The sequence below is a fragment of the Cibotium barometz genome, chromosome 42 (assembly GCF_041138505.1).
Source record: "Cibotium barometz isolate CiBa-2024 chromosome 42, ASM4113850v1, whole genome shotgun sequence".
Taxonomy (NCBI): domain Eukaryota; kingdom Viridiplantae; phylum Streptophyta; class Polypodiopsida; order Cyatheales; family Cibotiaceae; genus Cibotium; species Cibotium barometz.
The window spans coordinates 33,182,631-33,197,506 of record NC_141087.1 but is presented as its reverse complement, the minus strand read 5'-3'; the positions used below and the strand labels follow the sequence as shown (position 1 = coordinate 33,197,506).

At 47.3% G+C, this 14,876-nt stretch overlaps 1 protein-coding gene across 1 annotated transcript in view; it reads right to left on the bottom strand.

Annotated features, from left to right (window-relative positions):
• The window catches only part of LOC147614401 (uncharacterized), a 108,426-nt gene extending 93,899 nt beyond the window's left edge, over nt 1-14,527 (bottom strand). The window contains exon 1 of the mRNA XM_086780954.1: nt 13,964-14,527. Within this exon, the coding sequence (XP_086637080.1) occupies nt 13,964-14,527 (564 nt within the window). The remainder of the gene's footprint in view (nt 1-13,963) is intronic.
• Between the last annotated feature and the right edge of the window lie 349 nt (nt 14,528-14,876).

Here is a 14,876-nt window from a genome sequence, read left to right as displayed (position 1 = left end):
GCCAATTATCATGGTCGGGCAAGGGCCACGTACCATCGGGCAAGAGCCACGAATTAGGCATCCCCCAGGACCACCGCAATGAGTCGAGCGCTGGAACAGCGGAGGGGTCTTGTATGGATCCTCCTATCTCGGGTGATCCACCACCTCCCGAGGAGGAGGAGTCACTTGAGTGTTCAAGGGGCAAGAGCCCGAGCAACCAAACACATCAAGCGAGCATAGGGGTCCCTTTATAACATGAGAGAGCCTAGTGGGACTTGAACTCATAACCTAGAGGTTACAAGTCACAAGCTTGACCACTACACTAACTCTGCCCGCCCGTTTAGTCTATCCCTAGCCCACCAGCTCGCCAATCAGCCTGCCTAGCTCCAAGGTTCCCCAAGCCTCGAAGCTAGTCTTGTGTGCGTGTAGCACACGGTAGATACACACTGTGCACATGACATCCCAGAAACCTCGCCGCAACGCATTCACATTTAAGTGGCCAAACCGAAAGTACCACAAGTCACCAACCTGAGAACCTGTCAAAGAGGAGAGTGCAGAGAGTTTGTATATACCATTCTCTACGTCGCCTTCCCAAACAACCTGGCCAGTCTCGCAGTCCCGTAGAGCAACAGAATGCTCCTTAAACTCCACCTCGCCTGCATACCTCATGCACTGACCATAGATGAAAACCAACTGCTAGGGCGTAAAGAACACGAGAGGAATGCTTATCCCCTCTGCCATTGGGAATGATCTCCATCCGGCCATCACTGTGTATCGGAATTGTGGAATTGTCGCCAATGAAAATACGACCTGACTGCCGTTTTAGATCCAAAACGAAGTCACGAGAAGGAGTCATGTGCCTGGAAGCACACTGTCAAGAATCCATTCCGGAGTATCCTTTGCGGTGAAGCCAACTGCCTCCTCGCTCGAAGAAGCTGAAGTTTCTCTCGGTCTGAGTTGGGTTTCTTCTCAGAAGACTTCTCCGATGAAGCCTTCCCTTTGTGTGGGAAAAAAATGAAGAACTAAACCTGCAAGTGGCTGTCCAGCAACAAGGCCCGCCTTTCGCTTGCTTCTCCTCTTCCCATACGGCCCGAAACAATCCTCCAATTAGCAACACAAACAGCCCCCCTCTTGCTCACGCAGTTCCATGTCAGAATATGCAACGGAGATGAAGACAAAATGTGAAAACACTAGAGCAAGTGCACAGCAGAAAAACACAGAAATGAGAGAGAGAGAGAGAGAGAGAGAGAGAAGCGTATAACTCTAGTATATACACAAGAAAATCTTGGATACAAGAGGAGAAGTGTGGGGGGGCAAGGGGCCATTTTATATGGCCCCAGATGACCAATCGATCAACATCTGGAACAACCGACAGACACAGGACAGCCTCCCACACCAAGGAAAAATAGGAAAAAAATATGGAGACTGGAGAAAAATGAGAAAACACCTAAATCGGGCGGGCACACCCACAACAGAGGCCCTGGTGTAAATATACAGACAGGAGATGACTGCTAACACTGGCTTGTGCCCGTCAAAATGTGGGTAATTTTATGCATCACGTGAGCTGGACTTAGCTCCTGAATGGGAATGTGATTTTCTTCATAAGCTCGGATCCAAATTTTGTACCTCTTGCGCTTCCCCTTTGCTTTCGCTCCATTGCAGCTTCTTGCAGATTCTTCTCTTTTTACAGCTCTTGCTAGTGTTGCGTTGGCGGCAAACATTGCCCCCCTTGTGTGGGAGAAACAGGAAGAATTAGGGTTAGGTTAATTCATGTGGGAGACATACACAGAGAGAACAAGGGAGAGAGAGAGAGAGAGTTGTGGGGATAAGTCAACTCATGAGGCATGAGTGTGTGACTCCCCTATCACACATGTATAGTGCACTAGTACACATAGTGCACTAAGTACATTAAAAGTACTAAGTGTACTATGTACTATAACTTATGGGCTTGTACACACTATAAGGGTGGGCATAGTGCCTTTACCCCAACAACCTCCCACTTAAAGGCAAAGTGCCCTTAAGTAAAGGAAAAGAAAAAATCAGCATGTACATGATAATATACAAGGCCATATCAAGGCTGAAACTGGCCTCATCCAATGCCCATCAAGTGTCTGCAATGAGCAAACCGCTCCGGAGGCAAACTCTTTGTCAACAGATCAGCCGGGTTGTCATCCGTATGAATCTTAACAAGCTGAATTTGCTTGTTCTCTATCACCTCTCTGATGAAGTGATACTTCACATCCACATGCTTCGTCTTTGCATGAAAGACAAGGTTCTTTGCCAACTGGATGGCACTCTGACTGTCACAATGCAACAATGGAACATCCCCTGTATATCCCAAATCAACCACTAACCGAGATAGCCATAATGCCTCCTTGCAAGCCTCTGTGGCTGCAATATACTCGGCCTCTGTAGTAGATAAGGCAGTGCACTTCTGCATCCTGGATATCCATGACACAGCACCTCCTGTGAATGTAAACACATAACCGGTAGTAGACTTCCGGTTATCTGGATGACCGGCATAATCCGAATCCGTGTAGCCATGCACTAATGCATCCTGTTTGCCAAAACATATGCACATATCCTGTGTGCCCTTCAGGTATCTCATGACACCTTTCACTGCTTCCCAATGCTTCTTGCCAGGGTTGGCCATGTATCTAGAAACCACTCCCACTGCAAATGCAATGTCCAGCCTAGTAGCAACCATGGCATACATGAGACTGCCACAAGCTGAAGCATACGGAATCTTGGCCATATCAGCCCTGTCTCTATCCGACTGTGGGCTGTCCATAGCACTGAGTTTCACTTATGGAGGCAAAGGAGTACTAGTCTTCTTCCCCCGTCCATATTGAACCTCTGCAAGACTTTGCCAATGTATTCCTTCTGAGACAAATACAACACATGCTGATTTCTGTCCCGAAGTATCCGCATACCCAAGATGTGATTTGCATCACCCAAATCCTTCATATCAAAGGTTTGATGCAGCCTCTGCTTCAAGGTATCCATCTCCTTACGAGATTTCCCGGCAATCAACATATCATCAACATACAAGATGAGGATCAATAGACTGCCATCCAAAGCTTTCTTGGTGTACAAGCAGTGATCTATGTCACTTCTCCTGAATTTCTGAGATTTCATGAATGTATCAAATTTATGATACCATTCTCTTGGTGCCTGTTTGAGCCCATAAAGACTCTTTTTCAGCTTGCATACAAGCTTCTCCTTTCCACTCACTGCATAACCCTCTGGCTGTTGCATATATATCTCCTAATGGAGATCACCGTGAAGAAAAGCAGTCTTCACATCCATCTGAATCAAATCCAGATCATCATGCGCAACCAAAGCTAACACAGCTCTAAGTGTGGTCATTTTGACCACTGGAGAGAAGATCTCATCAAAGTCCACACCATATTCCTGCTTGAAGCCCTTAGCCACTAACCTGGCTTTGTATCTTGGCTTTGCATCAGGTGCAACTTTGAGCCTGTAAACCCACTTGCATGGCAAAACCTTCTTGCCTGCAAGCAAATGCACCAACTTCCATGTTCCATTTTTGTGCAGAGAATCCATCTCTGACTTCATGCAACGCTCCCAAAGAGCTTTGTCTGCCCTCTGTAAAGCCTCCTTATAACATGAGGGCTCCCCACAGTCAGTGAGCATCAAGTAGTCAACCCCTGGAACAAACCTGTCAGGGGCTCTGGAGGGTCTTGTGGACCTCCGTACCCAATGACCATCATTTGCAGGTTGCTGTCCAGCCTGCATATCACCCATTGGTGGCTCCTGTTCCATGCCATAAGGCTGAAAAATCATGCCCGGTATCTCTTCTAACTGTGGTATATCCATAGGGATATCTTCTGCCATCTCTGGCTGTCCATTTGGACCATTTTCAGCACCATTTAAGGGCTGGTTTTCCTGCTGTAATGGCTGATTTACAGCCCTTTGTTGTTGTCCATGATGTCCATCATCATCAAAGATGACTCTGCCAGGCTCCTGTTGCCTTGCAAGCTCTTTATACATGCATGTTTCATCAAAAATGACATCATTGCTGCGTATAATCTTTCTATCCACGGGATCCCAAAGTCTATACCCCATTTCACCTCTGTCACCATATCCTAGGAATATGCATTTGTGAGACTTAGGATCAAGTTTGGTGCGCATTTCCCTGCGTATGTGCACGTACGCAACGCAACCAAACACTCTCAAGTGCTTGTATGACGGAGGCTTCCCTGTCCATACTTCTTCTGGCACTTTCCCACCAAGCATCGTATTAGGTGACCTGTTTATAAGGTGAACGGCTGTCATAACAGCTTCAGCCCAAAAACCATGAGGTAATGCAGCATGTGACAACATAGAACGGACCTTCTCCTGAATGGTCCTGTTCATCCTCTCTGCTGTCCCGTTTTGTGGAGGATCATAAGGAGTAGAGAGCTCCCTCTTGATGCCTTTAGCATCACAAAAGTCCTGAAACTGTTTCGACATATACTCTCCACCATTGTCGGAACGCAAAGCCTTCAGTGTTTTGCCAGTTTGATTCTCAACAAGAGCAACAAACTTCTCAAACACTGAGAATGTATCACTCTTCAAACGAAGAGGATAAACCCACACCTTGCGTGTGGCATCATCTATAAAAGACACAAAATATTTTGCCCCTCCCAAAGAAAGCTGAGGCATCTCACATACATCTGTATGCACAAGCTCTAATTGAGCATCTTTCTGTCCAAGAGCTTTCTTGTGGGGGCACTGTAGTTGCCTACCATATATACAATGCTCACAAAACTGAAAACTTGAAAACTTTAGAGAAGGCAAGTAACCCAAACGAGACAATTGCTCCATTCCCTTGACACTCATGTGTCCCAACCGGCTATGCCCCACAGAAATTTCCGGCAGCTCGGTTGCATTTACATTAGCATGGTGACAAACACCTGCATGCATAAAGTAAAGAGTGTCCACCTTAGAGCCTCTGGCAACAACCAGTGAGCCCTTACTAATTTTCCACTTTTCACTACCAAATGTGGTAACATAATCAGCATCATCAAGCTGTCCAGTAGAAAGCAGATTCTTCTTGATCTCAGGCACATGCCTGACATCATGGAGCATAAGCTGTGAGCCATCTGAAAATACAAGCCTCACATCACCTCTGCCAAGAATCTTGCATGCATGGTTATCACCCAAATAAACCACTCCTTCATTGCCAACAGTATACCTGACAAACAAGTCTCTGCAACCTGTGACATGAAAGGAGGCACCTGAATCAATGATCCATGAGTGCATACCATGACCACCTGTAAGAAGTGAATGGGCATCAAGTGAAGAAGTAAATAGGACCTCATCCTCACTGCCACCTGCATGTGACACATTGATTTCTTCAATCTTGACTCCACTTTTGCCCTTTGGCTTTACATATTTGGCTTCATCTTTCTCTTTGTCTTTGCCTTTTCCCTTTTCTTTTTGATCATTTTTCCATTTGTAGCATTGCATTTTAATGTGTCCCTTCTTGCCACAATAATGGCATTCCAAATCCTTTTTGGAGCGAGACTTGCTCCTTCCCCTTTCTTGGCTTTTCCCCCTTTGCTGGGATCTCCCACGTGCATTCATTGCATTGGACTTTCCAAGAGAGTTGTTTTTCCTGTTCATCTCTTCTTGAAGAAGAGCACCCTCAACATCTGCATATGACAGCATAGCATGCGAATTGCTAGTGGCTGTCCTGAATGTGTCCCAACTCTCTGGCAAAGTGCATAACATAAAAGTGGCTTTGAACTCATCGTCCATTGCCAACTTTTGATTAATGACCTGGCTGACAATACCATTAAACTCATTTAGATGGGCTGTCATAGACGCCCCTTCCTTCATCTGAAGACCTATGAGTTTCTTCAACCAATACATTTTGCTTGAGGCACTTTGTTGGGCATACAAGTCCTGCAATCTCTGCCACATTCCCCAAGCTGTCTTCTCTTCACGAATGCTGAAAAGTAAAGAGTCTGACACAGACAACATGATAGTAGATCTTGCCAACTCATCCATATCTTCCCACTCTTCAGCAGTAAGAGAAGCGGGCTTTACACCCCTTTCTTTGATAGGCTTGTGCTACTTTTTCTGGAGCAACACATTGTAGCACTGGGTTTGCCAAATATCATAGTTATGCGAGCCTTCAAGCTTCTTGATGTGAAGCAATGAAGAGCTCTCACCTGTGGTTGCCATAGCAATATGCAACCTGTCAATGCCTGACTCCCTGCAAAATGTGCAAACACTGCACCAAAAGCACACAAAGTGCTCACAGTTGTTCTCCCAAGCTTTATCTCCCACTGCGGAAGCAAGAATGCAACTTTTCTCCCACTTTATGCGATGAAATCACCAAAATCTGGTTGCTGCAGATTTTGGACAGCACCTTAAATGTGCTCTGTTGCCCTTCCAAAGTACTGTACAGCAGTACCAAGTGCTCACCAATGATGTACCAAACCTGTACCGGCAAGTACAGCAACTGAAATTGAACCTTTTCCTCACTCAAATCAGTGTACAGCCATGCCAAAACTTGCACAAAGCTGTGCCAAATCTGTACCAGCAGATACAATAGCAATAAATGCTCTCCTGGCTGTCCAAATGAGTGAAAATCGGACTTTTACAGTCCCGTACACTGCATACAACAGTCCCGAACAGAAATTGGGCAAAAGCCCCTTGACTGCAAGCTGATTTTTGAGGATTCAAGGCATAAATGTTTTGCCTGCTGCTTTGCCAAGCTCAACAAGCATACGAACTTGAAAAGCCCCTTGATTTAAGATCAATTTCTGATCATACATGGTACATTGGCGCACATGAAGGCATCCAGAGTGTTCACGATGCTTCCCCCTGGCCACATATACATCAAATACATGAAAGCCCCTTGATTTACAGACACATTGAGTGCTTGTAAGGCATCAACACATTATCCACAGCATCAAATGCGATTGCCTGCATGCAAATCAACCAAATCGGCACAAAAGCCCCTTGATTTGCACTGCAGTTTGCTGCAATTTGCTGCAATTTTGCCCAAATGTGCGATTTTTCACATCATACAGCATGTATGAGTGCTTAATTGCACACTTACATCAAAAGCCCCAAATTTCAACATCCAATTTCCTGCAAATTGATCCTGATTGTGACCAATTTCCTGCAAATTGATCCTGATTGTGACCAATGTCACCCAATTTTGCCAATTTTGCTCAGAAATTGAGCAATTCGGCACCTGTACCTGCTCGATTGATGATTGACCTGCTCAATTGCAAATCCCAAAAAAAAAAAATTAAAGCAGAATACCTTGTAATTTTCTGATTTTTTTCTGATTTGCAGGCGGGTTGATGAATTTGGTGTTGATGCTTATGCAGTTGCTGCTGCAATTGTGATGTTTGATTGCAGGTGCTCGTTGCTAATTGCAGACATCTGATGCTCTGTTTTGCAAAAGACGGTGATGAAGCTGCTGTAGAGAAGGGACTGCACACGTGTTGGGGAGAGTCGCCTGCTAGAAGACTAGTTGAATGGGAGAAGGAAGGCGGCAGAGAGGGGGCGGCGAGTCGGAGAGACCTGCTCCGCCCGATTCGCCTGGTTCGCTCGCTGCTGAGCGCCACTCGTTGTGTCGAGTTTGCCTTCGCCGTCTCCGCCTAGCTGACGCTACACTGTCTTACGCGTGTCCGCCTGCCTTCGCTAATAATTCAACGCCCGCCACCCAACTTGAGCGCCGCCCGCCTTCGCCTAGCGCTTGTTGACGTATTCGCTGTCTCCGCCTATAGCTGACGCCCGCCTGTGGTGTGCTACGCGTAGCTCTGCCTTCGCTCCACATCACCCATGTTGAGCGCCGCCCGCCAGAGCTACACGGCTTTCGCTACACGTTCAGAGAACGTGCGTGCTCTTGGGTGTCCCGCTACCAAACTCGCCTGGCTGCTACACACGACTTGAAATCAACGCTTCAGTCTCCTACCTGCTGCTCTCAATGAACACAGTGGCCTCTGCGTTTCCTGGCATGGTGGTGGAGACTTGAAGAAAACTGCCTCTTGTAGCAATATGGGAATGCACTCTCAAATTAGAGGAATCTTGAAACCCTAAAACACAGCCTGCTCTGATACCAGTTGTGTGGGAGAAACAGGAAGAATTAGGGTTAGGTTAATTCATGTGGGAGACATACACAGAGAGAACAAGGGAGAGAGAGAGAGAGAGTTGTGGGGATAAGTCAACTCATGAGGCATGAGTGTGTGACTCCCCTATCACACATGTATATTGCACTAGTACACATAGTGCACTTAGTACATTAAAAGTACTAAGTGTACTATGTACTATAACTTATGGGCTTGTACACACTATAAGGGTGGGCATAGTGCCTTTACCCCAACACCCCTTGCTAGAGGAGTGCCAGTCCCGTGGCACTTTGCGAGTTGGGCAGTCGTTGAAGAGGGAAGTGTTGGAATGCCTAGATGCTCAACAGATGCAAATGCATAATTGGATGATGTTAGTTTGATGAGGATAGATGCAGTGCCTAAAGTGCGAATGCAAGATAAGTGCGAATGAAAGTGAGTTACACGTTAGTAACTCAAGGCTTACCCAGTTAGTCCATAACAACCTAACCGCTCATGTGCTTGGAAGAAAGGTGCCCGCCCAGCGACTAAGGTGACAGGTCTAACGCCAGTGCGAGCCGAGGCGCCCTAGGTATGTCCTGCACTTGCAAGCCGAAGCTCCTTGGGTATGTCTTGCGCTTGAGGGCCCTCGTGCAGTGAGTTACGTGGGGGGTGGCGGTTGTGGTGGTGGGATGGTGCAGTACTTCTTGATGAAGTTGTGTGAGTGAAAAAGATGGCGGAGGTGGAGGTGGCCTTCTAGGCTAGCAGTGGGCAAAAATGTGACATGAGTAACGGCGGCGAACTTGGAGGCAGCCATATCTTCAAGGATAGCTAGGTAGGTGGTGGGAAGAAGCTCGGCCCGAAGGTAAAATCGCATCATTGCAGCGGTGTCAGGGCGGGTCTGGGGATTAAAATAGAGAGGGGGGAGATGGGTTCATCGGAGTGGCGTGGTTGGCGAAGAAGAAAAAGAATAAAGCGGAGAAAATTAATTGTGGTTATGATACAGGGTTCGGGAATGTCAGTGTAATGGAGAATGAATGCGGGCGTAAGTTCAGTGTGGGAGTGGAATGTATAAGTTAAATCAGGTGTGGGGATTAGTGGCCAGTTATACCTACCGTCGTGGAGGTCAGGGGAAAATTGTGAGAAAGAGGAGCGACGGGGGATGGGGCAAAAAAGGGTCGGCTCTAAGATCTGCGGGTGCTCTACAGTGGGTCTGCCAATGGATGTCGGCTCCCTTTAACAAAGAAGACCGCCAAAAGGGTTGGCGTTTCATGTTTTCTGCTGGGTGTTTCTTTGAGTATCTTAGCCATCTATTGTTGCCTTGATAGTTTTGTAAAGGCATCTTTATCTTAAAGGAATTGGCTGTATGCTGAGCACTCTTTATTAACTCGTGTAGTTCTGAATAGGTCGGTACCTTTTTTACATGGATAGGGAGTCGCTATAGAAATTCATCAACAGCTGCAGGGCGCTCCATATCTTCGTGTGAATAGTAGCAGCTGGTACCTCATCCCTATTCGGAACTGCTTGCATGTCGGGCCCGGGAGAAGAAGGTGATGGTTGTGGGCAGCAGCTTCAACAAGGGGTGGTGGTAAAGGAACGGTGTCTGATGGGAAATGATCGTCTTCATGGTCATCGGGCGAAGGAGAGGGAAAGTCAAATGGTGTTTGGTTTTGGGTTGTTGATGGTGGGGGTGGGTTAACTGGAGTGGTGGCCGCGGAGGGGGCTGTTGTAGTAGAAGCTTGCTGGGTAGAGGTCGGCTGGGAGGTGTTAGTTTGGGTAGAGGATGGGGGTGGGTCAGAGGTAGTGGTGGTTGAAGGAAGGGTTGCTGAAGTAGAGGCTGGTTGATGTAGAGGTGGTTGGGAGGTTGAGGGGTTGTCGTCGTCATCATTGTTGTCTTCGATGGTGTAATCAGCAGCCAGAAGAGTATCGACAAAATCAATTTCGGCATGTCTGAGGTTCACCGCCGGAATGGCTTGAAGAACTTGCGATTGGATTGTACCTCTGCCTTTTTCAGCCGCTGCAGAATGTTGGCCATGGGTTCATCGAGCTCCGGCTCTTTGGTCCATTGTCACGTGAGCACCTTGAATTGTTCCCTTTCGTATGAGAGGAGATTTATAATGAGATTTTTCTCCATTTGTAGCAAGTGGTTGTGGGAGACCACTGCTGTATGGTGCTCTGCAAGCCGGCGCGGAAGAGTTGCTGATAGCAATCTTTAAGATCGTAGGCCGCTTGCCTTTGTGCTCATAGGATGTCATCATGGTTTGTCGGTATTATTATCAAAATAAGTGTGAACGGCCTCATCCTGAACTGCGAGCCTGGCTTCATACCTGCTTTGGCGCTCTCAATGTTGTTGGATCTTGGCCGCTTGCTCCTCAATGATATTTGCCTGCTGTTGGACGGTATCAATAAGGTCCCTATTTTGTTTTTTGACCGCCTCTGGCCAGTTGTTCTTTGTATCCTTCGTTCTCTTTCTTAAGTTCTGCAATCTCCTGCTGGGCTGTTTGTAGTTGTCGTTGGGCTTCCTGGATTTCCTGATCCACCGCTACCAAGCCCTCCTCCAATAGTGTCTTGAGTCGTTTGGACCTGACGGGGGTGTAGACGCCTGTGCTCTCTTGAGAGGGGATGTCTTGGGCAGGGGCCTCAGCTCGGCGCTTTAAAGGGACTGATTCACTTTGGATAGCGGCCAGTTGTGCCACCTGCTTTGTAGCTCATGAAGCTTAGCTGCCAAAACGGTAGTATCCATAGCTGTAGGTGGATTAACAGAAGGTGGCAGTGGTGGATACATAGGGGCTTTGCCTTTGGCGATAAGAGGATACTAAGCTAGATACAGGCGGGAGTGGCGCAGTGGATGGAGGAACTTGGGGAGAAGAGGGCTTCTGCGATGACTCACCCTGGAAGAGTGGGGAGGGTTTTGTTATCTTCTGATATGGAGCCGTATTGAGGGATTCGGCGAGGGCGGCTTCGAGGGCAGCTTCTTCTTCGCCAGCATCTTTTGGTAAAAGGTCTTGATGCTGGGGCGGAAGATCTTCATGAATGTTAATGCCTGCTTGCTCCAGATCAAAGGAATTGATACTGATGTCGTGCTCTCCATCATCGCTGCCGTATTCGGAAGGATCTGGCAAGGGGACTTCAGTCGTTGTCTTCTTCTTTAAGCGTCTTTTACTCTTACAGCTTCTTTTTGGGCTTTCTTCTCCTTCTCCTTCTCCTTCTCCTTCTCCTTCGGCTTTGGTACTTCTGCCGGTGTAGATGGTTTCTCCTTCTTGGACTTGGACCTTGTAGAGGTGCTGCTTGCCGGGATAGGATTTGGTGGTGCTGGCGCTGGCGCTGCAAGCTGGTTTATGTACATCTCATATGAGTCCAGAGCTGCAAGCGCTTGATCATCTAGAGCACGTATGTGCCACTTGATGTAGCGGCTGAGTGTTGGGCCAATGTGGAGAGGGTGTGCTGACTTCTTGTTCTGCACCCATGCCGCGATCTCCTGCACGCACCATCTCCAGAAGGAGTTATAGTTTTGTCGCAGGCACCTGTCTGTACACATGTCCTCTAGGTAGTTTCTTGGCATCCTTGAAGCCCGGGTCTGGTGGTGAAGGCCATAGATGATTCCATGGAAAAATCTGCACTTTTTGAGGAGGGCCTCATCAGTGATGTCGGCAAGTGCAGGGTCGTCGTTCTCTGATCCTCGGGGGGGCAGCACCCTAATAGCTTCAGGAGTTGCTCTTGACCGGATATACGGCTCGGACTTCTGAGGTAGCGCTTTGTGTGACCCTTTGTGGCGTTAGCTGAATCGGTAGAACCTTGGTGACGTCGTCGTGTTCGACCGTCACACGTAGCCGATTTGGGATTCCTCGCTGAACGTGTGGAGGGTCTGGCACATAGTTGGTGCAATTCTATGCTAGTTGGTATGGGTATGGAGCATGTGGAGCTTTGTCCTGTGGTGTTTTTGGGTCCCTACAGCCAGGTTTCATTGTTCTGACAGCAGAATATGATGTGACGACAGTAGTAATCTTAAGGACCATACCAAGTGGCTCTTCTGTGGGTGGTCGATCAATCAAGCGTTTTGTGCCCAATCAATGACTAATGCCGCATGACTACCCAAGTAGTGATGCTAAGTGTCTAGCCTGCTGTATCTAACGGTAATAGTGCATCTCTCAATTCTGCAGGGCAAGGCAACGTCAAGGTTGGTCTTCAATTCGTCAAGTATTCATCAATGTGGGCTGTTCGAGTCTTTGTCAATTCTATGTATCCCCCGTTACATTGAATTGCACATTACGAGTTTCGCCAATTATGCCCGGTCGTGATAATGGTGCTGTGATGTTTTCTAATGGATTTTTGGCAAAATTGGGTGACTCATGGGCTTGATGTCATGTCATTCAGGAGGTGGGCAATCACTGGGACTTGCTAGTGCTCTAGGAGTACTTAATTCCTCCTGGAGCCTTACTCGCGTGGAACTGTACAGTTCCACGCGAATAAGAGGCATGAACCAAGTGACCACCCTAGAGTGTTCTATTATGTCATGGCATCTCCTCCTCAAATTTTGGGACTATTTTGAGTTTTCTAAGGGCTCTAACAAAGGGCACCAGGGTTTTGCAGGACATTTCTAACACTACGCGCAAGTGGATGCGAGCCTATGTGAACGAGGGCTAGGATTCGGTAAAGTACTACGCGTTCATGTTTACTTAATTTCCTATAATGCCCGTTCCCGTGCATGCATGTTAAAACCTAAGAAAAACGAGATACGGGTGTTATGGGCCTACCATGAATTGGGAGAGGCGAATTTCATCGTGGATGACGGGCATCGGGGTCAAACATGTACCGGGGAAGCTCTCTCGCACACTCTCGGGAAGACTCACTCAGGCTCTCTACACTCAAGGTGTGAAAAATGAGGTGTCTTTGCCACTTTTTAGTGTTTTGTTTTCACATTTCCACGCGAATAAACATTTTCACGCGAGTAAGAGTGCCATGCGAGTAAGACCTTCAGGGCCTGAAACTTGATTTTTTTGTGTTTTTAGTCCTTGGCTATTGTCCTGAGGCATATGGTTATGGTGTTAGGCCCAGTTTGATGTCTCACACTGAAAGGTTCCTCCACAGCACGTTGTTTCTGCTGGCGTTGCTGACAGTTTGAAAAAGTTAGTTGTTTTTTATGTTTTTTGAGGTTGAAGTGGATTAGGGAGTTAGTATACATGTTTATTTACAACTGTGGACAATGCTGAGTCCGAGCCATTGCTCATACTGTGGATTGTACCCCCCTTCAGTGCATAGGCATCTAGCTCTGTTGGTTCAGCCATGAGGCGATCGAGGTAAAGACATGTTTGCTCAATGGCGTGTGTACCTTGCATATAGCTACAAACATGCAGTTCCTCGATCATCAGCCTTTTGTGTCGAAGCGGATGTGTGTATTCCTTTGGCAACTGCTCTTTGTGCATACTGATTAGCACATCTAACGTCAATGGGAGCAGTGTGCCTAGCAGTGACAGTTGTGCTACCAGCTTAGCCTCAGGTCTTGAGAAGATGCGGAATCCCTGATGTGCTTCCTCGTGTCTGGTCCTATACCACTTTTTTAGGAAGGGTTCATCACTCTCCTCACTTATTTGCTTTAGGCGGTCAATCTCTTGCTGCTGGGTTGGTTTCATAGTCATGAGGTATGAGGGGGTAAGCCTCAGACGTTGTTCCTGTTCTTTTCCCACATGCAGGACAATTTCCTTTACGGCACCAGTTCTTCCTCGGTGTACACAGAGTTGTTGGTCCTTCGGAATAAGAGTCATGACACTCTGGATTTCTGAGTGTCGGTCTTCTAGCTCATAGGATTCTGGGAGCAGCGCTAGGCAGTGATTCATTTTGCTTTCCTCTTCACACTTTTCGAGCCTTTTCTGAATTGTTGAAATGAATTCTTGAAATAGAAAAGGTCTTACCTGATCACTTATCTCTTGTGGATGCTGCTTACCCACATTGGTTTGTTGATTGCCTCTCGGTGCTGTACAGTCTAATGGAGGACTTGTTGCTGGATTGCTCTTTTGGCTTGCCAGTCGAAGTTGGGTTTGCTTTGGAATCCAAATTTGATTGTTGCCTTTGTAGTAACCTTGAGCCTCCAGTAAGTCGGTGCGCACCCATACCGATTGCGTTGATTTTGAAGCTCTGTAGGACCATCCTCTTGGTTGGTTTCGTCGGTTGGGAACTGCTACTGGAACAGTTGATCGAGGCGGGCTTGCTCTTTGGTATATCTGTTGTGTTGCCGCCACTCTAGCCGGCTTCCTCGAGGCGTCGTTTGTCGTTGGTGTTGTCGTTCTTTTGACAGTCTGGAGTGCTTTGGCAATGATGGAGTCGATTATGTTTTCGTTTCGTTGGGGCTCCGTTTTCTTCGCCTCTTTACCTTTGCTCAGTTTACCCTTTGCTGGGGTTGGTTTCGGGTGTGAAACCCTGGTGAAGTCCGTGCTTGGCTTGGTTGCTGATTTTAGGGTACTGAGACCAATTACCATCTTGGTGTTGTTCGGGCTCTCTTGAGCCCGTAGTTGATCTGGCAGTTAGTCACGTACTTCCATTGTTGACTCAGTACCACGATTTCCTTGTTTCCTGCGTATTCAGGCAAGACATAGAAAACAACTGGCATGGCATCTAGTTCAGCATGCATCATTACTTTGGTCTTCCCGAGGCACGACATCTGCCGTCCACATAATGGATCAATGTGCATGTTTGTTGATTTTAATTCAGGCTCGCCTAATTGTTTCCAAGTGTCGTAAGTCATGAGGTTAGCGTCTGCCCCTTCATCTATAAAGGGAGTGACTTTCAGCAGTACCTTCCAGTACTTAGCTATATATGTCTGCACTG